Below are 25609 nucleotides of genomic sequence, written 5' to 3'. Positions count from 1 at the left end.
TCTCACACACATTCTCTCTATCTTGCTGTATCTCTCTCTCTCACACACATTCTCTCTATCTTGCTGTATTTCTCTCTCACACACATTCTCTCTGTCTTGCTGTATCTCTCTCTCTCTCACACACATTCTCTCTATCTTGCTGTATTTCTCTCTCACACACATTCTCTCTATCTTGCTGTATCTCTCTCTCTCTCACACACATTCTCTCTATCTTGCTGTATTTCTCTCTCACACATTCTCTCTATCTTGCTGTATTTCTCTTTCACACACATTCTCTCAATCTTGCTGTATCTCTCTCTCACACACATTCTCTCTATCTTGCTGTATCTCTCTCGCTCACACATTCTCTCTATCTTGCTGTATCTCACTCTCTCTCACACATTCTCTCTATCTTGCTGTATTTCTCTCTTACACATTCTCTCTATCTTGCTGTATCTCTCTCTCTCACAAACATTCTCTCTATCTTGCTGTATTTCTCTCTCACACATTCTCTCTATCTTGGTGTATTTCTCTCTTACACATTCTCTCTATCTTGCTGTATCTCTCTCTCTCTCACACATTCTCTCTATCTTGCTGTATCTCTCTCTCTCACACATTCTCTCTATCTTGCTGTATTTCTCTCACACACATTCTCTCTATCTTGCTGTCTTTCCCTCTCATACATTCTCTCTATCTTGCTGTATCTCTCTCACACACATTCTCTCTATCTTGCTGTATTTCTCTCTCTCTCACACACATTTTCTCTATCTTGCTGTATCTCTATCACACACATTCTCTCTATCTGGCTGTATTTCTCTCTCACACATTCTCTCTATCTTGCTGTATTTCTCTCACACACATTCTCTCTATCTTGCTGTATTTCTCTCTCTCACACACATTCTCTCTATCTTGCTGTATTTCTCTCTCACACATTCTCTCTATCTTGCTGTATCTCTCTCTCACACATTCTCTCTATCTTTCTGTATCTCTCCCTCTCTCACACACATTCTCTCTCTCTTGCTGTATTTCTCTCTCACACACATTCTCTCTATCGTGCTGTATTTCTCTCTCACACATTCTCTCGATCTTGCTGTATCTCTCTCTCTCACACACATTCTCTCTATCTTGCTGTATCTCTCTCTCTCTCACTCACATTCTCTCTATCTTGCTGTATTTCTCTCTCTCACACATTCTCTCTATCGTGCTGTATTTATCTCTCATAGAATCATAGAAGTTTACAGCATGGAAACAGGCCCTTCGGCCCAACCAGTCCGTGCCGCCCAGTTTTTTACCATTAAGCTAGTCCCAGTTGCCCGCACTTGGCCCATAACCCTCTATACCCATCTTACCCATGTAACCATCTAAATGCTTTTTGAAAGACACAATTGTACCCGCTTCTACTACTACCTCTGGCAGCCCATTCCAGACACTCACTACCCTCTGAGTGAAGAAATTGCCCCTCTGGGCCCTTCTGAATCTCTCCCCTCTCACCTTAAACCTATGCCCTCTAGTTTTAGATTCCCCTACCTTTGGGAAAAGATGTTGACTATCTACCTTATCTATGCCCCTCATTATTTTATAGACCTCTATAAGATCACCCCTAAGCCTCCTACACTCCAGGGAAAAAAGTCCCAGTCTATCCAGCCTCTCCTTATAACTGAAACCATCAAGTCCCGGCAACATCCTAGTAAATCTTTTCTGCACTCTTTCTAGTTTAATCTCTCTCACACACATTCTCTCTATCTTGCTGTATCTCTCTCTCTCACACATTCTCTCTATCTTGCTGTATTTCTCTCTCACACATTCTCTCGATCTTGCTGTATCTCTCTCACACACATTCTCTCTATCTTGCTGTATCTCTCTCTCTCTCACTCACATTCTCTCTATCTTGCTGTATTTCTCTCTCACACACATTCTCTCAATCTTGCTTTATCTCTCTCGCATACACATTCTCTCCATCTTGCTGTATTTCTCTCTCACTCACATTCTCTCTATCATGCTGTATTTCTCTCTCACACATTCTCTCTATCTTGCTGTATCTCTCTCTCACACATTCTCTCTATCTTGCTGTATCTCTCTCTCACACATTCTCTCTATCTTGCTGTATTTCTCTCTCACACATTCTCTCTATCTTGCTGTATCTCTCTCTCTCACACATTCTCTCTATCTTGCTGTATCTCTCTCTCTCACACATTCTCTCTATATTGCTGTATCTCTCTCACACACATTCTCTCTATCTTGCTGTATTTCTCTCTCTCACACATTCTGTCTATCTTGCTGTATCTCTCTCACACACATTCTCTCTATCTTGCTGTATTTCTCTCTCTCACACATTCTGTCTATCTTGCTGTATCTCTCTCACACACATTCTCTCTATCTTGCTGTATTTCTCTCTCACACACATTCTCTCTATCTTGCTGTATTTCTCTCTCTCACACATTCTGTCTATCTTGCTGTATCTCTCTCACACACATTCTCTCTATCTTGCTGTATTTCTCTCACACACATTCTTTCTATCTTGCTGTATCTCTCTCACACACATTCTCTCTATCTTGCTGTATTTCTCTCTCTCACACATTCTGTCTATCTTGCTGTATTTCTCTCACACACATTCTCTCTATCTTGCTGTATCTCTCTCTCTCACACACATTCTCTCTATCTTGCTGTATCTCTCTCTCACACATTCTCTCTATCTTGCTGTATCTCTCTCTCACACACATTCTCTCTATCTTGCTGTATCTCTCTCTCTCACACATTCTCTCTATCTTGCTGTATCTCTCTCTCACACATTCTCTCTATCTTGCTGTATTTCTCTCACACACATTCTCTCTATCTTGCTGTATCTCTCTCACACACATTCTCCCTATCTTGCTGTATTTCTCTCTCACACATTCTCTCTATCTTGCTGTATCTCTCTCTCTATCACACATTCTCTCTATCTTGCTGTATTTCTCTCTCACATATTCTCTCTATCTTGCTGTATCTCTCTCTCTCACACATTCTCTCTATCTTGCTGTATTCTCTCTCACATTCCCTCTATCTTGCTGTATTTCTCTCTCTCTCTCACACATTCTCTCTATCTTGCTGTATCTCTCTCTCTCACACATTCTCTCTATCTTGCTGTATCTCTCTCTCTCACACACATTCTCTCTATCTTGCTGTATTTCTCTCTCACACACATTCTCTCTGTCTTGCTGTATCTCTCTCTCTCTCACACACATTCTCTCTATCTTGCTGTATTTCTCTCTCACACACATTCTCTCTATCTTGCTGTATCTCTCTCTCTCACACACATTCTCTCTATCTTGCTGTATTTCTCTCTCACACATTCTCTCTATCTTGCTGTATTTCTCTTTCACACACATTCTCTCAATCTTGCTGTATCTCTCTCTCACACACATTCTCTCTATCTTGCTGTATCTCTCTCGCTCACACATTCTCTCTATCTTGCTGTATCTCACTCTCTCTCACACATTCTCTCTATCTTGCTGTATTTCTCTCTTACACTTTCTCTCTATCTTGCTGTATCTCTCTCTCTCACAAACATTCTCTCTATCTTGCTGTATTTCTCTCTCTCACAAACATTCTCTCTATCTTGCTGTATTTCTCTCTTACACATTCTCTCTATCTTGCTGTATCTCTCTCTCTCTCACACATTCTCTCTATCTTGCTGTATCTCTCTCTCTCACACATTCTCTCTATCTTGCTGTATTTCTCTCACACACATTCTCTCTATCTTGCTGTCTTTCCCTCTCACACATTCTCTCTATCTTGCTGTATCTCTCTCACACACATTCTCTCTATCTTGCTGTATTTCTCTCTCTCTCACACACATTCTCTCTATCTTGCTGTATCTCTATCACACACATTCTCTCTATCTGGCTGTATTTCTCTCTCACACATTCTCTCTATCTTGCTGTATCTCTCTCACACACATTCTCTCTATCTTGCTGTATTTCTCTCTCTCACACACATTCTCTCTATCTTGCTGTATTTCTCTCTCACACATTCTCTCTATCTTGCTGTATCTCTCTCTCACACATTCTCTCTATCTTTCTGTATCTCTCCCTCTCTCACACACATTCTTTCTCTCTTGCTGTATTTCTCTCTCACACACATTCTCTCTATCGTGCTGTATTTCTCTCTCACACATTCTCTTGATCTTGCTGTATCTCTCTCTCTCACACACATTCTCTCTATCTTGCTGTATCTCTCTCTCTCTCACTCACATTCTCTCTATCTTGCTGTATTTCTCTCTCTCACACATTCTCTCTATCGTGCTGTATTTATCTCTCATAGAATCATAGAATCATAGAAGTTTACAGCATGGAAACAGGCCCTTCGGCCTAACCAGTCCATGCCGCCCAGTTTTTTACCATTAAGCTAGTCCCAGTTGCCCGCACTTGGCCCATAACCCTCTATACCCATCTTACCCATGTAACCATCTAAATGCTTTTTGAAAGACACAATTGTACCCGCTTCTACTACTACCTCTGGCAGCCCATTCCAGACACTCACTACCCTCTGAGTGAAGAAATTGCCCCTCTGGGCCCTTCTGAATCTATCCCCTCTCACCTTAAACCTATGCCCTCTAGTTTTAGACTCCCCTACCTTTGGGAAAAGATGTTGACTATCTACCTTATCTATGCCCCTAATTATTTTATAGACCTCTATAACATCACCCCTAAGCCTCCTACACTCCAGGGAAAAAAGTCCCAGCCTATCCAGCCTCTCCTTATAACTGAAACCATCAAGTCCCGGCAACATCCTAGTAAATCTTTTCTGCACTCTTTCTAGTTTAATCTCTCTCACACACATTCTCTCTATCTTGCTGTATCTCTCTCTCTCACACATTCTCTCTATCTTGCTGTATTTCTCTCTCACACATTCTCTCGATCTTGCTGTATCTCTCTCACACACATTCTCTCTATCTTGCTGTATCTCTCTCTCTCTCACTCACATTCTCTCTATCTTGCTGTATTTCTCTCTCACACACATTCTCTCAATCTTGCTTTATCTCTCTCGCATACACATTCTCTCTATCTTGCTGTATTTCTCTCTCACTCACATTCTCTCTATCATGCTGTATTTCTCTCTCACACATTCTCTCTATTTGCTGTATCTCTCTCTCTCTCACACACATTCTCTCTATCTTGCTGTATTTCTCTCTCACACACATTCTCTCTATCTTGCTGTATTTCTCTCTCACACATTCTCTCGATCTTGCTGTATCTCTCTCACACACATTCTCTCTATCTTGCTGTAGCTCTCTCTCACACACATTCTCTCTATCTTGCTGTATCTCTCTCTCTCACACACATTCTCTCTATCTTGCTGTAACTCTCTCTCTCTCACACACATCCTCTCTATCTTGCTGTATCTCTCTCTCTCACACATTCTCTCTATCTTGCTGTATTTCTCTCAAACACAATCTCTCTATCTTGCTGTATTTCTCTCAAACACAATCTCTCTATCTTGCTGTATCTCTCTCTCACACATTCTCTCTATCTTGCTGTATCTCTCTCTCACACATTCTCTCTATCTTGCTGTATTTCTCTCTCACACATTCTCTCTATCTTGCTGTATCTCTCTCTCTCACACATTCTCTCTATCTTGCTGTATCTCTCTCTCTCACACATTCTCTCTATCTTGCTGTATCTTTCTCACACACATTCTCTCTATCTTGCTGTATCTCTCTCTCTCTCACACACATTCTCTCTATCTTGCTGTATTTCTCTCTCACACATTCTCTCTATCTTGCTGTATTTCTCTCTCACACACATTCTCTCTATCTTGCTGTATCTCTCTCTGTCACACACATTCTCTCTATCTTGCTGTATTTCTCTCTCACACACATTCTCTCTGTCTTGCTGTATCTCTCTCTCTCTCACACACATTCTCTCTATCTTGCTGTATTTCTCTCTCACACACATTCTCTCTATCTTGCTGTATCTCTCTCTCTCTCACACACATTCTCTCTATCTTGCTGTATTTCTCTCTCACACATTCTCTCTATCTTGCTGTATTACTCTTTCACACACATTCTCTCAATCTTGCTGTATCTCTCTCTCACACACATTCTCTCTATCTTGCTGTATCTCTCTCGCTCACACATTCTCTCTATCTTGCTGTATCTCTCTCTCTCTCACACATTCTCTCTATCTTGCTGTATTTCTCTCTTACACATTCTCTCTATCTTGCTGTATCTCTCTCTCTCACAAACATTCTCTCTATCTTGCTGTATTTCTCTCTCACACATTCTCTCTATCTTGCTGTATTTCTCTCTTACACATTCTCTCTCTCTTGCTGTATCTCTCTCTCTCACACACATTCTCTCTATCTTGCTGTATCTCTCTCTCTCACACATTCTCTCTATCTTGCTGTATTTCTCTCACACACATTCTCTCTATCTTGCTGTCTTTCCCTCTCACACATTCTCTCTATCTTGCTGTATCTCTCTCACACACATTCTCTCTATCTTGCTGTATTTCTCTCTCTCTCACACACATTCTCTCTATCTTGCTGTATCTCTCTCACACACATTCTCTCTATCTGGCTGTATTTCTCTCTCACACATTCTCTCTATCTTGCTGTATCTCTCTCACACACATTCTCTCTATCTTGCTGTATTTCTCTCTCTCACACACATTCTCTCTATCTTGCTGTATTTCTCTCTCACACATTCTCTCTATCTTGCTGTATCTCTCTCTCACACATTCTCTCTATCTTTCTGTATCTCTCCCTCTCTCACACACATTCTCTCTCTCTTGCTGTATTTCTCTCTCACACACATTCTCTCTATCGTGCTGTATTTCTCTCTCTCACACACATTCTCTCTATCTTGCTGTATCTCTCCCTCTCTCACACACATTCTCTCTCTCTTGCTGTATCTCTCTCTCTCACACATTCTCTCTATCTTGCTGTCTCCCTCTCACACACATTCTCTCTATCTTGCTGTATTTCTCTCACACACATTCTCTCTATCTTGCTGTATCTCTCTCACAGACATTCTCCCTATCTTGCTGTATTTCTCTCTCACACATTCTCTCTATCTTGCTGTATCTCTCTCTCTATCACACATTCTCTCTATCTTGCTGTATTTCTCTCTCACATATTCTCTCTATCTTGCTGTATCTCTCTCTCTCACACATTCTCTCTATCTTGCTGTATCTCTCTCACACACATTCTCTCTATCTTGCTGTATTTCTCTCTCTCTTGCTGTATCTCTCTCTCTCACACATTCTCTCTATCTTGCTGTATCTCTCTCTCTCACACATTCTCTCTATCTTGCTGTATCTCTCTCTCTCACACATTCTCTCTATCTTGCTGTATTTCTCTCTCACACACATTCTCTCTATCTTGCTGTATCTCTCTCACACACATTCTCTCTATCTTGCTGTATTTGTCTCTCACACATTCTCTCTATCTTCCTGTATCTCTCTCACACACATTCTCTCTATCTTGCTGTATTTCTCTCTCTCTTGCTGTATCTCTCTCTCTCTCACACATTCTCTCTATCTTGCTGTAACTCTCTCACTCTCACACACATTCTCTCTATCTTGCTGTATTTCTCTCTCACACATTCTCTCTATCTTGCTGTATCTCTCTCTCTCACACATTCTCTCCATCTTGCTGTATCTCTCTCTCACACACATTCTCTCTATCTTGCTGTATCTCTCTCTCTCTCACACACATTCTCTCTATCTTGCTGTATTTCTCTCTCACACATTCGCTCTATCTTGCTGTATTTCTCTCTCACACACATTCTCTCTATCTTGCTGTATCTCTCTCTCTCACACACATTCTCTCTATCTTGCTGTATTTCTCTCACACACATTCTCTCTATCTTGCTGTATCTCTCTCTCTCTCACACACATTCTCTCTATCTTGCTGTATTTCTCTCTCACACATTCTCTCTATCTTGCTGTATTTCTCTCTCACACACATTCTCTCTATCTTGCTGTATCTCTCTCTCTCACACACATTCTCTCTATCTTGCTGTATTTCTCTCTCACACACATTCTCTCTGTCTTGCTGTATCTCTCTCTCTCTCACACACATTCTCTCTATCTTGCTGTATTTCTCTCTCACACACATTCTCTCTATCTTGCTGTATCTCTCTCTCTCTCATACACTTTCTCTCTATCTTGCTGTATTTCTCTCTCACACATTCTCTCTATCTTGCTGTATTTCTCTTTCACACACATTCTCTCAATCTTGCTGTATCTCTCTCTCACACACATTCTCTCTATCTTGCTGTATCTCTCTCGCTCACACATTCTCTCTATCTTGCTGTATCTCACTCTCTCTCACACATTCTCTCTATCTTGCTGTATTTCTCTCTTACACATTCTCTCTATCTTGCTGTATCTCTCTCTCTCTCACACATTCTCTCTATCTTGCTGTATCTCTCTCTCTCACACATTCTCTCTATCTTGCTGTATTTCTCTCACACACATTCTCTCTATCTTGCTGTCTTTCCCTCTCATACATTCTCTCTATCTTGCTGTATCTCTCTCACACACATTCTCTCTATCTTGCTGTATTTCTCTCTCTCTCACACACATTCTCTCTATCTTGCTGTATCTCTATCACACACATTCTCTCTATCTGGCTGTATTTCTCTCTCACACATTCTCTCTATCTTGCTGTATCTCTCTCACACACATTCTCTCTATCTTGCTGTATTTCTCTCTCTCACACACATTCTCTCTCTCTTGCTGTATTTCTCTCTCACACATTCTCTCTATCTTGCTGTATCTCTCTCTCACACATTCTCTCTATCTTTCTGTATCTCTCCCTCTCTCACACACATTCTCTCTCTCTTGCTGTATTTCTCTCTCACACACATTCTCTCTATCGTGCTGTATTTCTCTCTCACACATTCTCTCGATCTTGCTGTATCTCTCTCTCTCACACACATTCTCTCTATCTTGCTGTATCTCTCTCTCTCTCACTCACATTCTCTCTATCTTGCTGTATTTCTCTCTCTCACACATTCTCTCTATCGTGCTGTATTTATCTCTCATAGAATCATAGAATCATAGAAGTTTACAGCATGGAAACAGGCCCTTCGGCCCAACCAGTCCGTGCCGCCCAGTTTTTTACCATTAAGCTAGTCCCAGTTGCCCGCACTTGGCCCATAACCCTCTATACCCATCTTACCCATGTAACCATCTAAATGCTTTTTGAAAGACACAATTGTACCCGCTTCTACTACTACCTCTGGCAGCCCATTCCAGACACTCACTACCCTCTGAGTGAAGAAATTGCCCCTCTGGGCCCTTCTGAATCTCTCCCCTCTCACCTTAAACCTATGCCCTCTAGTTTTAGACTCCCCTACCTTTGGGAAAAGATGTTGACTATCTACCTTATCTATGCCCCTAATTATTTTATAGACCTCTATAAGATCACCCCTAAGCCTCCTACATTCCAGGGAAAAAAGTCCCAGTCTATCCAGCCTCTCCTTATAACTGAAACCATCAAGTCCCGGCAACATCCTAGTAAATCTTTTCTGCACTCTTTCTAGTTTAATCTCTCTCACACACATTCTCTCTATCTTGCTGTATCTCTCTCTCTCACACATTCTCTCTATCTTGCTGTATTTCTCTCTCACACATTCTCTCGATCTTGCTGTATCTCTCTCACACACATTCTCTCTATCTTGCTGTATCTCTCTCTCTCTCACTCACATTCTCTCTATCTTGCTGTATTTCTCTCTCACACACATTCTCTCAATCTTGCTTTATCTCTCTCGCATACACATTCTCTCTATCTTGCTGTATTTCTCTCTCACTCACATTCTCTCTATCATGCTGTATTTCTCTCTCACACATTCTCTCTATTTGCTGTATCTCTCTCTCTCTCACACACATTCTCTCTATCTTGCTGTATTTCTCTCTCACACACATTCTCTCTATCTTGCTGTATTTCTCTCTCACACATTCTCTCGATCTTGCTGTATCTCTCTCACACACATTCTCTCTATCTTGCTGTAGCTCTCTCTCACACACATTCTCTCTATCTTGCTGTATCTCTCTCTCTCACACACATTCTCTCTATCTTGCTGTAACTCTCTCTCTCTCACACACATCCTCTCTATCTTGCTGTATCTCTCTCTCTCACACATTCTCTCTATCTTGCTGTATTTCTCTCAAACACAATCTCTCTATCTTGCTGTATTTCTCTCAGACACAATCTCTCTATCTTGCTGTATCTCTCTCTCACACATTCTCTCTATCTTGCTGTATTTCTCTCTCACACATTCTCTCTATCTTGCTGTATCTCTCTCTCTCACACATTCTCTCTATCTTGCTGTATCTCTCTCTCTCACACATTCTCTCTATATTGCTGTATCTCTCTCACACACATTCTCTCTATCTTGCTGTATTTCTCTCTCTCACACATTCTGTCTATCTTGCTGTATCTCTCTCACACACATTCTCTCTATCTTGCTGTATTTCTCTTTCACACACATTCTCTCAATCTTGCTGTATCTCTCTCTCACACACATTCTCTCTATCTTGCTGTATCTCTCTCGCTCACACATTCTCTCTATCTTGCTGTATCTCACTCTCTCTCACACATTCTCTCTATCTTGCTGTATTTCTCTCTTACACATTCTCTCTATCTTGCTGTATCTCTCTCTCTCACAAACATTCTCTCTATCTTGCTGTATTTCTCTCTCACACATTCTCTCTATCTTGCTGTATTTCTCTCTTACACATTCTCTCTATCTTGCTGTATCTCTCTCTCTCACACACATTCTCTCTATCTTGCTGTATCTCTCTCTCTCACACATTCTCTCTATCTTGCTGTATTTCTCTCACACACATTCTCTCTATCTTGCTGTCTTTCCCTCTCACACATTCTCTCTATCTTGCTGTATCTCTCTCACACACATTCTCTCTATCTTGCTGTATTTCTCTCTCTCTCACACACATTCTCTCTATCTTGCTGTATCTCTATCACACACATTCTCTCTATCTGGCTGTATTTCTCTCTCACACATTCTCTCTATCTTGCTGTATCTCTCTCACACACATTCTCTCTATCTTGCTGTATTTCTCTCTCTCACACACATTCTCTCTATCTTGCTGTATTTCTCTCTCACACATTCTCTCTATCTTGCTGTATCTCTCTCTCACACATTCTCTCTATCTTTCTGTATCTCTCCCTCTCTCACACACATTCTCTCTCTCTTGCTGTATTTCTCTCTCACACACATTCTCTCTATCGTGCTGTATTTCTCTCTCACACATTCTCTCGATCTTGCTGTATCTCTCTCTCTCACACACATTCTCTCTATCTTGCTGTATCTCTCTCTCTCTCACTCACATTCTCTCTATCTTGCTGTATTTCTCTCTCTCACACATTCTCTCTATCGTGCTGTATTTATCTCTCATAGAATCATAGAATCATAGAAGTTTACAGCATGGAAACAGGCCCTTCGGCCCAACCAGTCCATGCCGCCCAGTTTTTTACCATTAAGCTAGTCCCAGTTGCCCGCACTTGGCCCATAACCCTCTATACCCATCTTACCCATGTAACCATCTAAATGCTTTTTGAAAGACACAATTGTACCCGCTTCTACTACTACCTCTGGCAGCCCATTCCAGACACTCACTACCCTCTGAGTGAAGAAATTGCCCCTCTGGGCCCTTCTGAATCTCTCCCCTCTCACCTTAAACCTATGCCCTCTAGTTTTAGACTCCCCTACCTTTGGGAAAAGATGTTGACTATCTACCTTATCTATGCCCCTAATTATTTTATAGACCTCTATAACATCACCCCTAAGCCTCCTACACTCCAGGGAAAAAAGTCCCAGCCTATCCAGCCTCTCCTTATAACTGAAACCATCAAGTCCCGGCAACATCCTAGTAAATCTTTTCTGCACTCTTTCTAGTTTAATCTCTCTCACACACATTCTCTCTATCTTGCTGTATCTCTCTCTCACACACATTCTCTCGATCTTCCTGTATCTCTCTCACACACATTCTCTCTATCTTGCTGTATCTCTCTCTCTCTCACTCACATTCTCTCTATCTTGCTGTATTTCTCTCTCACACACATTCTCTCAATCTTGCTTTATCTCTCTCGCATACACATTCTCTCTATCTTGCTGTATTTCTCTCTCACTCACATTCTCTCTATCATGCTGTATTTCTCTCTCACACATTCTCTCTATTTGCTGTATCTCTCTCTCTCTCACACACATTCTCTCTATCTTGCTGTATTTCTCTCTCACACACATTCTCTCTATCTTGCTGTATTTCTCTCTCACACATTCTCTCGATCTTGCTGTATCTCTCTCACACACATTCTCTCTATCTTGCTGTAGCTCTCTCTCACACACATTCTCTCTATCTTGCTGTATCTCTCTCTCTCACACACATTCTCTCTATCTTGCTGTAACTCTCTCTCTCTCACACACATCCTCTCTATCTTGCTGTATCTCTCTCTCTCACACATTCTCTCTATCTTGCTGTATTTCTCTCAAACACAATCTCTCTATCTTGCTGTATTTCTCTCAAACACAATCTCTCTATCTTGCTGTATCTCTCTCTCACACATTCTCTCTTCACACATTCTCTCTATCTTGCTGTATCTCTCTCTCACACATTCTCTCTATCTTGCTGTATTTCTCTCTCACACATTCTCTCTATCTTGCTGTATCTCTCTCTCTCACACATTCTCTCTATCTTGCTGTATCTCTCTCTCTCACACATTCTCTCTATCTTGCTGTATCTCTCTCACACACATTCTCTCTATCTTGCTGTATCTCTCTCTCTCTCACACACATTCTCTCTATCTTGCTGTATTTCTCTCTCACACATTCTCTCTATCTTGCTGTATTTCTCTCTCACACACATTCTCTCTATCTTGCTGTATCTCTCTCTCTCACACACATTCTCTCTATCTTGCTGTATTTCTCTCTCACACACATTCTCTCTGTCTTGCTGTAACTCTCTCTCTCTCACACACATTCTCTCTATCTTGCTGTATTTCTCTCTCACACACATTCTCTCTATCTTGCTGTATCTCTCTCTCTCTCACACACATTCTCTCTATCTTGCTGTATTTCTCTCTCACACATTCTCTCTATCTTGCTGTATTACTCTTTCACACACATTCTCTCAATCTTGCTGTATCTCTCTCTCACACACATTCTCTCTATCTTGCTGTATCTCTCTCGCTCACACATTCTCTCTATCTTGCTGTATCTCTCTCTCTCTCACACATTCTCTCTATCTTGCTGTATTTCTCTCTTACACATTCTCTCTATCTTGCTGTATCTCTCTCTCTCACAAACATTCTCTCTATCTTGCTGTATTTCTCTCTCACACATTCTCTCTATCTTGCTGTATTTCTCTCTTACACATTCTCTCTATCTTGCTGTATCTCTCTCTCTCTCACACATTCTCTCTATCTTGCTGTATCTCTCTCTCTCACACATTCTCTCTATCTTGCTGTATTTCTCTCACACACATTCTCTCTATCTTGCTGTCTTTCCCTCTCACACATTCTCTCTATCTTGCTGTATCTCTCTCATACACATTCTCTCTATCTTGCTGTATTTCTCTCTCTCTCACACACATTCTCTCTATCTTGCTGTATCTCTCTCACACACATTCTCTCTATCTGGCTGTATTTCTCTCTCACACATTCTCTCTATCTTGCTGTATCTCTCTCACACACATTCTCTCTATCTTGCTGTATTTCTCTCTCTCACACACATTCTCTCTATCTTGCTGTATTTCTCTCTCACACATTCTCTCTATCTTGCTGTATCTCTCTCTCACACATTCTCTCTATCCTTCTGTATCTCTCCCTCTCTCACACACATTCTCTCTCTCTTGCTGTATTTCTCTCTCACACACATTCTCTCTATCGTGCTGTATTTCTCTCTCTCACACACATTCTCTCTATCTTGCTGTATCTCTCCCTCTCTCACACACATTCTCTCTCTCTTGCTGTATCTCTCTCTCTCACACATTCTCTCTATCTTGCTGTCTCCCTCTCACACACATTCTCTCTATCTTGCTGTATCTCTCTCTCACACACATTCTCTCTATCTTGCTGTATCTCTCTCTCTCTCTCTCTCACACATTTTCTCTATCTTGCCGTCTCTCTCTCTCACACACATTCTCTCTATCTTGCTGTCTCTCTCTCTCACACACTCATTCTCTCTATCTTGCCGTCTCTCTCACACACACACACATTCTCTCTATCTTGCTGTCTCTCTCTCTCTCACACATTCTCTATCTTGCTGTATCTCTCTCTCACACATTCTCTCTATCTTGCTGTCTCTCTCTCTCTCACACATTCTCTATCTTGCCGTCTCTCTCTCTCTCACACATTCTCTATCTTGCCGTATTTCTCTCTCTCACACATTCTCTTTAACTTGCTGTATCTCTCCCTCTCTCACACGTTCTCTCTATCTTGCTGTATTTCTCTCTCTCTCTCACACATTCTCCCTATCTTGCTGTATTTCTCTCTCTCTCACACATTCTCTCTATCTTGCTGTATTTCTCTCACACACATTCTCTCTATCTTGCTGTCTTTCCCTCTCACACATTCTCTCTATCTTGCTGTATCTCTCTCTCTCACACATTCTCTCTAGCTTGCTGTATTTCTCTCAAACACAATCTCTCTATCTTGCTGTATTTCTCTCAAACACAATCTCTCTATCTTGCTGTATCTCTCTCTCACACATTCTCTCTATCTTGCTGTATCTCTCTCTCACACATTCTCTCTATCTTGCTGTATTTCTCTCTCACACATTCTCTCTATCTTGCTGTATCTCTCTCTCTCACACATTCTCTCTATCTTGCTGTATCTCTCTCTCTCACACATTCTCTCTATCTTGCTGTATCTCTCTCACACACATTCTCTCTATCTTGCTGTATCTCTCTCTCTCTCACACACATTCTCTCTATCTTGCTGTATTTCTCTCTCACACATTCTCTCTATCTTGCTGTATTTCTCTCTCACACACATTCTCTCTATCTTGCTGTATCTCTCTCTCTCACACACATTCTCTCTATCTTGCTGTATTTCTCTCTCACACACATTCTCTCTGTCTTGCTGTATCTCTCTCTCTCTCACACACATTCTCTCTATCTTGCTGTATTTCTCTCTCACACACATTCTCTCTATCTTGCTGTATCTCTCTCTCTCTCACACACATTCTCTCTATCTTGCTGTATTTCTCTCTCACACATTCTCTCTATCTTGCTGTATTACTCTTTCACACACATTCTCTCAATCTTGCTGTATCTCTCTCTCACACACATTCTCTCTATCTTGCTGTATCTCTCTCGCTCACACATTCTCTCTATCTTGCTGTATCTCTCTCTCTCTCACACATTCTCTCTATCTTGCTGTATTTCTCTCTGACACATTCTCTCTATCTTGCTGTATCTCTCTCTCTCACAAACATTCTCTCTATCTTGCTGTATTTCTCTCTCACACATTCTCTCTATCTTGCTGTATTTCTCTCTTACACATTCTCTCTATCTTGCTGTATCTCTCTCTCTCTCACACATTCTCTCTATCTTGCTGTATCTCTCTCTCTCACACATTCTCTCTATCTTGCTGTATTTCTCTCACACACATTCTCTCTATCTTGCTGTCTTTCCCTCTCACACATTCTCTCTATCTTGCTGTATCTCTCTCACACACATTCTCTCTATCTTGCTGTATTTCTCTCTCTCTCACACACATTCTCTCTATCTTGCTGTATCTCTCTCACACACATTCTCTCTATCTGGCTTTTTTCTCTCTCACACATTCTCTCTATCTTGCTGTATCTCTCTCACACACATTCTCTCTATCTTGCTGTATTTCTCTCTCTCACACACATTCTCTCTATCTTGCTGTATTTCTCTCTCACACATTCTCTCTATCTTGCTGTATCTCTCTCTCACACAGTCTCTCTATCTTTCTGTATCTCTTCCTCTCTCACACACATTCTCTCTCTCTTGCTGTATTTCTCTCTCACACACATTCTCTCTATCGTGCTGTATTTCTCTCTCTCACACACATTCTCTCTATCTTGCTGTATCTCTCCCTCTCTCACACACATTCTCTCTCTCTTGCTGTATCTCTCTCTCTCACACATTCTCTCTATCTTGCTGTCTCCCTCTCACACACATTCTCTCTATCTTGCTGTATCTCTCTCTCACACACATTCTCTCTATCTTGCTGTATCTCTCTCTCTCTCTCTCACACATTTTCTCTATCTTGCCGTCTCTCTCTCTCACACACATTCTCTCTATCTTGCTGTCTCTCTCTCTCACACACTCATTCTCTCTATCTTGCCGTCTCTCTCACACACACACACATTCTCTCTATCTTGCTGTCTCTCTCTCTCTCACACATTCTCTATCTTGCTGTATCTCTCTCTCACACATTCTCTCTATCTTGCTGTCTCTCTCTCTCTCACACATTCTCTATCTTGCCGTCTCTCTCTCTCTCACACACATTCTCTCTATCTTGCCGTATTTCTCTCTCTCACACATTCTCTTTAACTTGCTGTATCTCTCCCTCTCTCACACGTTCTCTCTATCTTGCTGTATTTCTCTCTCTCTCTCACACATTCTCCCTATCTTGCTGTATTTCTCTCTCTCTCACACATTCTCTCTATCTTGCTGTATTTCTCTCACACACATTCTCTCTATCTTGCTGTCTTTCCCTCTCACACATTCTCTCTATCTTGCTGTATTTCTCTCACACACATTCTCTCTATCTTGCTGTCTTTCCCTCTCACACATTCTCTCTATCTTGCTGTATCTCTCTCACACACATTCTCTCTATCTTGCTGTATTTCTCTCTCTCTCACACACATTCTCTCTATCTTGCTGTATCTCTCTCACACACATTCTCTCTATCTGGCTGTATTTCTCTCTCACACATTCTCTCTATCTTGCTGTATCTCTCTCACACACATTCTCTCTATCTTGCTGTATTTCTCTCTCTCACACATTCTCTCTATCTTGCTGTATCTCTCTCACACACATTCTCTCTATCTGGCTGTATTTCTCTCACACACATTCTCTCTATCTTGCTGTCTTTCCCTCTCACACATTCTCACTATCTTGCTGTATCTCTCTCACACACATTCTCTCTATCTTGCTGTATTTCTCTCTCTCTCACACACATTCTCTCTATCTTGCTGTATCTCTCTCACACACATTCTCTCTATCTGGCTGTATTTCTCTCTCACACATTCTCTCTATCTTGCTGTATCTCTCTCACACACATTCTCTCTATCTTGCTGTATTTCTCTCTCTCTCACACACATTCTCTCTATCTTGCTGTATCTCTCTCACACACATTCTCTCTATCTGGCTGTATTTCTCTCTCACACATTCTCTCTATCTTGCTGTATCTCTCTCTCACACATTCTCTCGATCTTGCTGTATCTCTCTCTCACACATTCTCTCTATCTTTCTGTTTCTCTCCCTCTCTCACACACATTCTCTCTATCTTGCTGTATTTCTCTCTCACACACATTCTCTCTATCTTGCTGTATTTCTCTCTCACACACATTCTCTCTATCGTGCTGTATTTCTCTCTCTCACACACATTCTCTCTATCTTGCTGTATCTCTCTCTCTCACACATTCTATCTATCTTGCTGTATTTCTCTCTCTCACACATTCTCTCTATCCTGCTGTATCTCTCTCTCTCACACATTCTCTCTATCTTGCTGTATCTCTCTCTCTCACACATTCTATCTATCTTGCTGTATTTCTCTCTCTCACACATTCTATCTATCCTGCTGTATCTCTCTCTCTCACACATTCTCTCTATCCTGCTGTATCTCTCTCTCACACATTCTCTCTATCTTTCTGTATCTCTCCCTCTCTCACACACATTCTCTCTATCTTGCTGTATTTCTCTCTCACACACATTCTCTCTATCTTGCTGTATTTCTCTCTCACACACATTCTCTCTATCGTGCTGTATTTCTCTCTCTCACACACATTCTCTCTATCTTGCTGTATCTCTCTCTCTCACACATTCTATCTATCTTGCTGTATTTCTCTCTCTCACACATTCTCTCTATCCTGCTGTATCTCTCTCTCTCACACATTCTCTCTATCTTGCTATATTTCTCTCTCACACATTCTCTCTATCTTGCTATATTTCTCTCTCACACATTATCTCTATCTTGCTGTATCTCACACACATTCTCTCTATCTTGCTGTATTTCTCTCTCACACACATTCTCTCTATCTTGCTGTATTTCTCTCTCACACACATTCTCTCTATCGTGCTGTATTTCTCTCTCTCACACACATTCTCTCTATCTTGCTGTATCTCTCTCTCTCACACATTCTATCTATCTTGCTGTATTTCTCTCTCACACATTCTCTCTATCTTGCTGTATCTCTCTCTCACACATTCTCTCTATCTTTCTGTATCTCTCCCTCTCTCACACACATTCTCTCTATCTTGCTGTCTCTCTCTCTCACACACTCATTCTCTCTATCTTGCCGTCTCTCTCTCACACACACACATTCTCTCTATCTTGCCGTCTCTCTCTCTCTCACACACATTCTCTCTATCTTGCCGTATTTCTCTCTCTCACACATTCTCTCTAACTTGCTGTATCTCTCCCTCTCTCACACGTTCTCTCTATCTTGCTGTATTTCTCTCTCTCTCTCACACATTCTCCCTATCTTGCTGTATTTCTCTCTCACACACACATTCTCTCTATCTTGCTGTATTTCTCTCTCTCTAACACACATTCTCTCTATCTTGCTGTATTTCTCTCTCTCTAACACACATTCTCTCTATCTTGCTGAATTTCTCTCTCTCACACATTCTCTCTATCTTGCTGCATCACTCTCTCTCACACATTCTCTCTATCTTGCTGTATTTCTCTCTCACACATTCTCTCTATCTTGCTGTATTTCTCTCTTACACATTCTCTCTATCTTGCTGTATCTCTCTCTCTCTCACACATTCTCTCTATCTTGCTGTATCTCTCTCTCTCACACATTCTCTCTATCTTGCTGTATTTCTCTCACACACATTCTCTCTATCTTGCTGTCTTTCCCTCTCACACATTCTCTCTATCTTGCTGTATCTCTCTCACACACATTCTCTCTATCTTGCTGTATTTCTCTCTCTCTCACACACATTCTCTCTATCTTGCTGTATCTCTCTCACACACATTCTCTCTATCTGGCTGTATTTCTCTCTCACACATTCTCTCTATCTTGCTGTATCTCTCTCACACACATTCTCTCTATCTTGCTGTATTTCTCTCTCTCACACACATTCTCTCTATCTTGCTGTATTTCTCTCTCACACATTCTCTCTATCTTGCTGTATCTCTCTCTCACACATTCTCTCTATCTTTCTGTATCTCTCCCTCTCTCACACACATTCTCTCTCTCTTGCTGTATTTCTCTCTCACTCACATTCTCTCTATCGTGCTGTATTTCTCTCTCTCACACACATTCTCTCTATCTTGCTGTATCTCTCCCTCTCTCACACACATTCTCTCTCTCTTGCTGTATCTCTCTCTCTCACACATTCTCTCTATCTTGCTGTCTCCCTCTCACACACATTCTCTCTATCTTGCTGTATCTCTCTCTCACACACATTCTCTCTATCTTGCTGTATCTCTCTCTCTCTCTCTCACACATTTTCTCTATCTTGCCGTCTCTCTCTCTCACACACATTCTCTCTATCTTGCTGTCTCTCTCACTCACACACTCATTCTCTCTATCTTGCCGTCTCTCTCACACACACACACATTCTCTCTATCTTGCCGTCTCTCTCACTCTCACACACATTCTCTCTATCTTGCCGTATTTCTCTCTCTCACACATTCTCTTTAACTTGCTGTATCTCTCCCTCTCTCACACGTTCTCTCTATCTTGCTGTATTTCTCTCTCTCTCTCACACATTCTCCCTATCTTGCTGTATTTCTCTCTCTCTCACACATTCTCTCTATCTTGCTGTATTTCTCTCACACACATTCTCTCTATCTTGCTGTCTTTCCCTCTCACACATTCTCTCTATCTTGCTGTATCTCTCTCACACACATTCTCTCTATCTTGCTGTATTTCTCTCTCTCTCACACACATTCTCTCTATCTTGCTGTATCTCTCTCACACACATTCTCTCTATCTGGCTGTATTTCTCTCTCACACATTCTCTCTATCTTGCTGTATCTCTCTCACACACATTCTCTCTATCTTGCTGTATTTCTCTCTCTCACACATTCTCTCTATCTTGCTGTATCTCTCTCACACACATTCTCTCTATCTGGCTGTATTTCTCTCACACACATTCTCTCTATCTTGCTGTCTTTCCCTCTCACACATTCTCTCTATCTTGCTGTATCTCTCTCACACACATTCTCTCTATCTTGCTGTATTTCTCTCTCTCTCACACACATTCTCTCTATCTTGCTGTATCTCTCTCACACACATTCTCTCTATCTGGCTGTATTTCTCTCTCACACATTCTCTCTATCTTGCTGTATCTCTCTCACACACATTCTCTCTATCTTGCTGTATTTCTCTCTCTCTCACACACATTCTCTCTATCTTGCTGTATCTCTCTCACACACATTCTCTCTATCTGGCTGTATTTCTCTCTCACACATTCTCTCTATCTTGCTGTATCTCTCTCTCACACATTCTCTCGATCTTGCTGTATCTCTCTCTCACACATTCTCTCTATCTTTCTGTTTCTCTCCCTCTCTCACACACATTCTCTCTATCTTGCTGTATTTCTCTCTCACACACATTCTCTCTATCTTGCTGTATTTCTCTCTCACACACATTCTCTCTATCGTGCTGTATCTCTCTCTCACACACATTCTCTCTATCTTGCTGTATCTCTCTCTCTCACACATTCTATCTATCCTGCTGTATCTCTCTCTCTCACACATTCTCTCTATCCTGCTGTATCTCTCTCTCACACATTCTCTCTATCTTTCTGTATCTCTCCCTCTCTCACACACATTCTCTCTATCTTGCTGTATTTCTCTCTCACACACATTCTCTCTATCTTGCTGTATTTCTCTCTCACACACATTCTCTCTATCGTGCTGTATTTCTCTCTCTCACACACATTCTCTCTATCTTGCTGTATCTCTCTCTCTCACACATTCTATCTATCTTGCTGTATTTCTCTCTCTCACACATTCTCTCTATCCTGCTGTATCTCTCTCTCTCACACATTCTCTCTATCTTGCTATATTTCTCTCTCACACATTCTCTCTATCTTGCTATATTTCTCTCTCACACATTATCTCTATCTTGCTGTATCTCACACACATTCTCTCTATCTTGCTGTATTTCTCTCTCACACACATTCTCTCTATCTTGCTGTATTTCTCTCTCACACACATTCTCTCTATCGTGCTGTATTTCTCTCTCTCACACACATTCTCTCTATCTTGCTGTATCTCTCTCTCTCACACATTCTATCTATCTTGCTGTATTTCTCTCTCACACATTCTCTCTATCTTGCTGTATCTCTCTCTCACACATTCTCTCTATCTTTCTGTATCTCTCCCTCTCTCACACACATTCTCTCTATCTTGCTGTCTCTCTCTCTCACACACTCATTCTCTCTATCTTGCCGTCTCTCTCTCACACACACACATTCTCTCTATCTTGCCGTCTCTCTCTCTCTCACACACATTCTCTCTATCTTGCCGTATTTCTCTCTCTCACACATTCTCTCTAACTTGCTGTATCTCTCCCTCTCTCACACGTTCTCTCTATCTTGCTGTATTTCTCTCTCTCTCTCACACATTCTCCCTATCTTGCTGTATTTCTCTCTCTCTCACACATTCTCTCTATCTTGCTGTATTTCTCTCTCTCTAACACACATTCTCTCTATCTTGCTGTATTTCTCTCTCTCTAACACACATTCTCTCTATCTTGCTGAATTTCTCTCTCTCACACATTCTCTCTCTCTCACACACATTCTCTCTATCTTGCTGTATTTCTCTCTCTCACACACATTCTCTCTATCTTACTGTATCTCTCTCTCTCACACATTCTCTCTATCTTGCTGTATCTCACTCTCTCACACATTCTCTCTATCTTGCTGCATCACTCTCTCTCACACATTCTCTCTATCTTACTGTATCTCTCTCACACATTCTCTCTATCTTGCTGTATCTCTCTCACACACACATTCTCTCTATCTTGCTGTATCTCTCTCTCTCTCACACATTCTCTCTATCTTGCTGTATCTCTCTATCTCACACACACATTCTCTCTATCTTACTGTATCTCTCTCTCTCACACATTCTCTCTATCTTGCTGTATCTCTCTCTCTCACACACATTCTCTCTATCTTGCTGTATCTCTCTCTCTCTCACACATTCTCTCTATCTTGCTGTATTTCTCTCTCTCTCACACACATTCTCTCTATCTTGCTGTATCTCTCTCTCTCACACATTCTCTCTATCTTGCTGTATCTCTCTCTCTCTCACACATTCTCTCTATCTTGCTGCATCTCTCTCTCTCCTGTGACAGGGAGGAGGGCGAGAGCAACAGCAATTGAAGGAGGAACAAAGAGTGACAGGCGAGGTACAGATTTTGGATTGACGAGGATTATCGGGAAGACAGGAAAGTGGTGTTAGATCCACAATGACCAGCCCTGATTAGGCAGAGCCGTCCTGATGGACCCGATGATCTCGCTCATATTCCTGATGTTTTTATTAGTTTGGACAGGAGTTGGGAGGATGTGACACAGAGAGTAGAAAGTAGAAACTATATCGAGATAGAGAGAGTGTGAACCAGATATGGAGTGAAATGAAAAAATGAAATGAAAATCGCTTATTGTGACAAGTAGGCTTCAAATGAAGTTACTGTGAAAAGCCCCTAGTCGCCACATCCCGGCGCCTGCTCCGGGAGGCTGGTACGGGAGAGGAAAGAGGCAATGGTAACATTGAGGGGGAAACATGAAATAGAGGGAAGAATGGCCAGGCCCCAGTACCTCCTGGGAGCTGGGCTCAGTGAGTTTAACCTTTTAAAGCTGTGATTGTTGTCTTTAGGAATGGGTGGCAAACAGTTTCAACTGGTGATCACATTGCTGGGAGACTTTGATCCTGACTCGATGCAGAAAATCATTCTGGAGGTGAGAAACTGTTTCGAGATTCAATATTGACACCAACACCTGCCTCTCACTGTCTGGATTCAGAGATCAGGAGCCGTCACCTCACATACAGCAGCTCCACCCCCCCTCTGGCCACCCTCCTATCACCCAGACAACCCTCCTGTCCCACGGAACAGGTTCAATGGGCTGAATGGCCTCCTCCTGTTCCTGTCTTGGTGTCTGAGCCTCGACAGTGCCGCTGAAGCAGGGGCTTTGTCACAGTCCAGTCCCATTCGGCCGATCTCCTCATACAAGGGGCAGACTCACATTGCACTGCTGTCCCCGAGATCACCTCTCTCTGTATCTTTCCCTCTCTCTCTCTCTCTCTGTCTCTGTTTCTTTCCCCCCCCCCCCTCTCTCTGTCTCTGTATCTTTCCCTCCCCCTCTCTCTCTGTCTCTGTATCTTTCCCTCGAACTCTCTCTGTCTCTGTATCTTTCCCTCGCTCTCTCTCTCTCTGCCTCTGTATCTTTCCCTCGCTCTCTCTGTCTCTGTATCTTTCCCTCCCCCTCTCTCTCTGTATCTTTCCCTCACTCTCTGTTTCTGTATCTATCCCTCACTCTCTCTCTCTCTGTATCTTTCCTTCGCTCTCTCTCTCTGTATCTTTCCCTCGCTCTCTCTCTCTGTATCTTTCCCTCGCTCTCTCTCTGTCTCTGTCTCTTTCCCTCGCTCTCTCTCCCTGTCTCTGTCTCTTTCCCTCCACCTCTCTCTGTCCCTGTATCTTTCCCTCACTCTCTCTCTCTCTCTGTATCTTTCCCTCGCTCTCTCTCTCTCTGTCTCTGATCTTTCCCTCGCTCTCTCTCTCTGTCACTGCATCTTTCCCTCATTCTCTCTCTCTGCCTCTGTATCTTTCCCTCCCTCTCTCTCTCTGTCTCAGCATCTTTCCCTCTCCCTCTCTCTCTCTGTCTCTGTATCTTTCCCTCGCTCTCTCTCTCTCTCTCTGTATCTTTCCCTCACTCTCTCTCTCTGTATCTTTCCCTCGTTCCCTCTCTCTCTCTGCATCTTTCCCCCTCCCTCTCTCTCTGGTCTCTTTACCTTTCCCTCGTTCTCTCTCTCTGCCTCTGTATCTTTCCCTCCCTCTCTCTCTGTCTCTGTATCTTTCCCTCGCTCTCTCTCTGCCTCTGTATCTTTCTCTCGCTCTCTCTCTCTCTGTATCTTTCCCTCACTCTCTCTCTGCCTCTGTATCTTTCCCTTTCCCTCTCTCTCTGTCTCTGTATCTTTCCCTCGCTCTCTCTCTCCCTCTGTCCCTGTATCTTTCCCTCGCTCTCTCTCTCTCCCTCTGTCCCTGTATCTTTCCCTCACTCTCTCTCCCTATCCCTGTATCTTTCCCTCACTCTCTCTCTCTGCCTCTGTGTCTTTCCCTCTCCCTCTCTCTCTGTCCCTGTATCTTTCTCTCTCTCTCTCCCTCTGTCCCTGTATCTTTCCCTCGCTCTCTCTTTCTCTCCCTCTGTCCATCTCTGTTGCTGCCTCAACCTGTCTGTCCTCTGTCTCCCTCTCAATCTCTCACTCTTTCTCACACTCTCGCTCCCTCTAACCTTCAATGTTTCTCTCTCTCTCTCACGCTTTGTCTCCATCTGCCCCTCTTTTACTTTCTGTTCTGTATCAGAGTAACACCATTGGCTGGTGTAATAGAACCTCAGAAATCCATCGAATCCCAACGTTGCAGAAGGAGGCCATTCAGCCCATCGAGTCTGCGCCGACCCTCTGAAAGAGCACCCTGCCGAGGCCCCCGTCCCCGTTACCCCCATAACACCCCCTAACCGGCAAACCTTTGGACAGTGGGAGGAAACCGGAGCACCCGGAGGAAACCCACGCAGACACGGGGAGAAAGTGTAAACTCCGCTCAGTCACCCGAGGTCGGAATTGGACCCGGGACCCTGGCGCTGTGAGGCAGCCGTGTTAACCACTCAGCCACCGAGCCGCCCGCGTGTTATTGTCACGTGTTCCGCAATGACATAATCGGAGCGTTTCACGGGCTTTTGTGGAGTTCATCATTGTGCCCTGTTTGAGCTGCATTTTGTAAATAAACCCCGTCCTCAATGTGATACCAACTCGACGTGTGTCGCCTCTGAACCCTTCTCTTTGGAGCCACAAGAAAAAATAAAACCCCTTTTCTCTCTCTCTCGCCTCTGCCCCATTCTCTCTCTCTTTCTCTCTGCCTCCTGTCTGCCCCACTCTCTCTTTCTTTCTGTCTCGTGCCTGTCCCACTCTCTCATCCCTCTCTCTCTCGCCTCTGCCCCACTCTCTCCATTTCTGTCCCACTCTCTCTTTCTGCCTCGTGTAGGTCCCACTCAATTCCTGTTTCTTTCTATCCCACTCTCTCTCTTTCTACTCCACTCTCTCTCTCTTTCTACTCCACTCTCTCTCTCTTTCTATTCCACTATCTCTCTCTCCCACTCTTTCCCTTTCTATCCCACTCTCTCTCTCTCTCTCTTTCTATCCCAGTCTCTCTCTTTCTATCCCACTCTCTCTCTTTCTATCCCAGTCT

General features: G+C 42.5%; 1 protein-coding gene across 1 annotated transcript in view; it reads left to right on the top strand.

Moving 5' to 3' along the window:
* The window catches only part of LOC140403267 (uncharacterized), a 209924-nt gene that overhangs the window by 168443 nt on the left and 15872 nt on the right, over nucleotides 1-25609 (top strand). Inside the window, exon 7 of the mRNA XM_072491043.1 lies at nucleotides 23023-23105. Coding sequence (XP_072347144.1) covers nucleotides 23023-23105 — 83 coding nt within the window. The remainder of the gene's footprint in view (nucleotides 1-23022; nucleotides 23106-25609) is intronic.

Source organism: Scyliorhinus torazame, chromosome 27, assembly GCF_047496885.1.
Source record: "Scyliorhinus torazame isolate Kashiwa2021f chromosome 27, sScyTor2.1, whole genome shotgun sequence".
Taxonomy (NCBI): Eukaryota; Metazoa; Chordata; class Chondrichthyes; order Carcharhiniformes; family Scyliorhinidae; genus Scyliorhinus; species Scyliorhinus torazame.
Note: the sequence above shows the minus strand (reverse complement) of the source record. Positions and strands in the feature narration are given on the sequence as shown.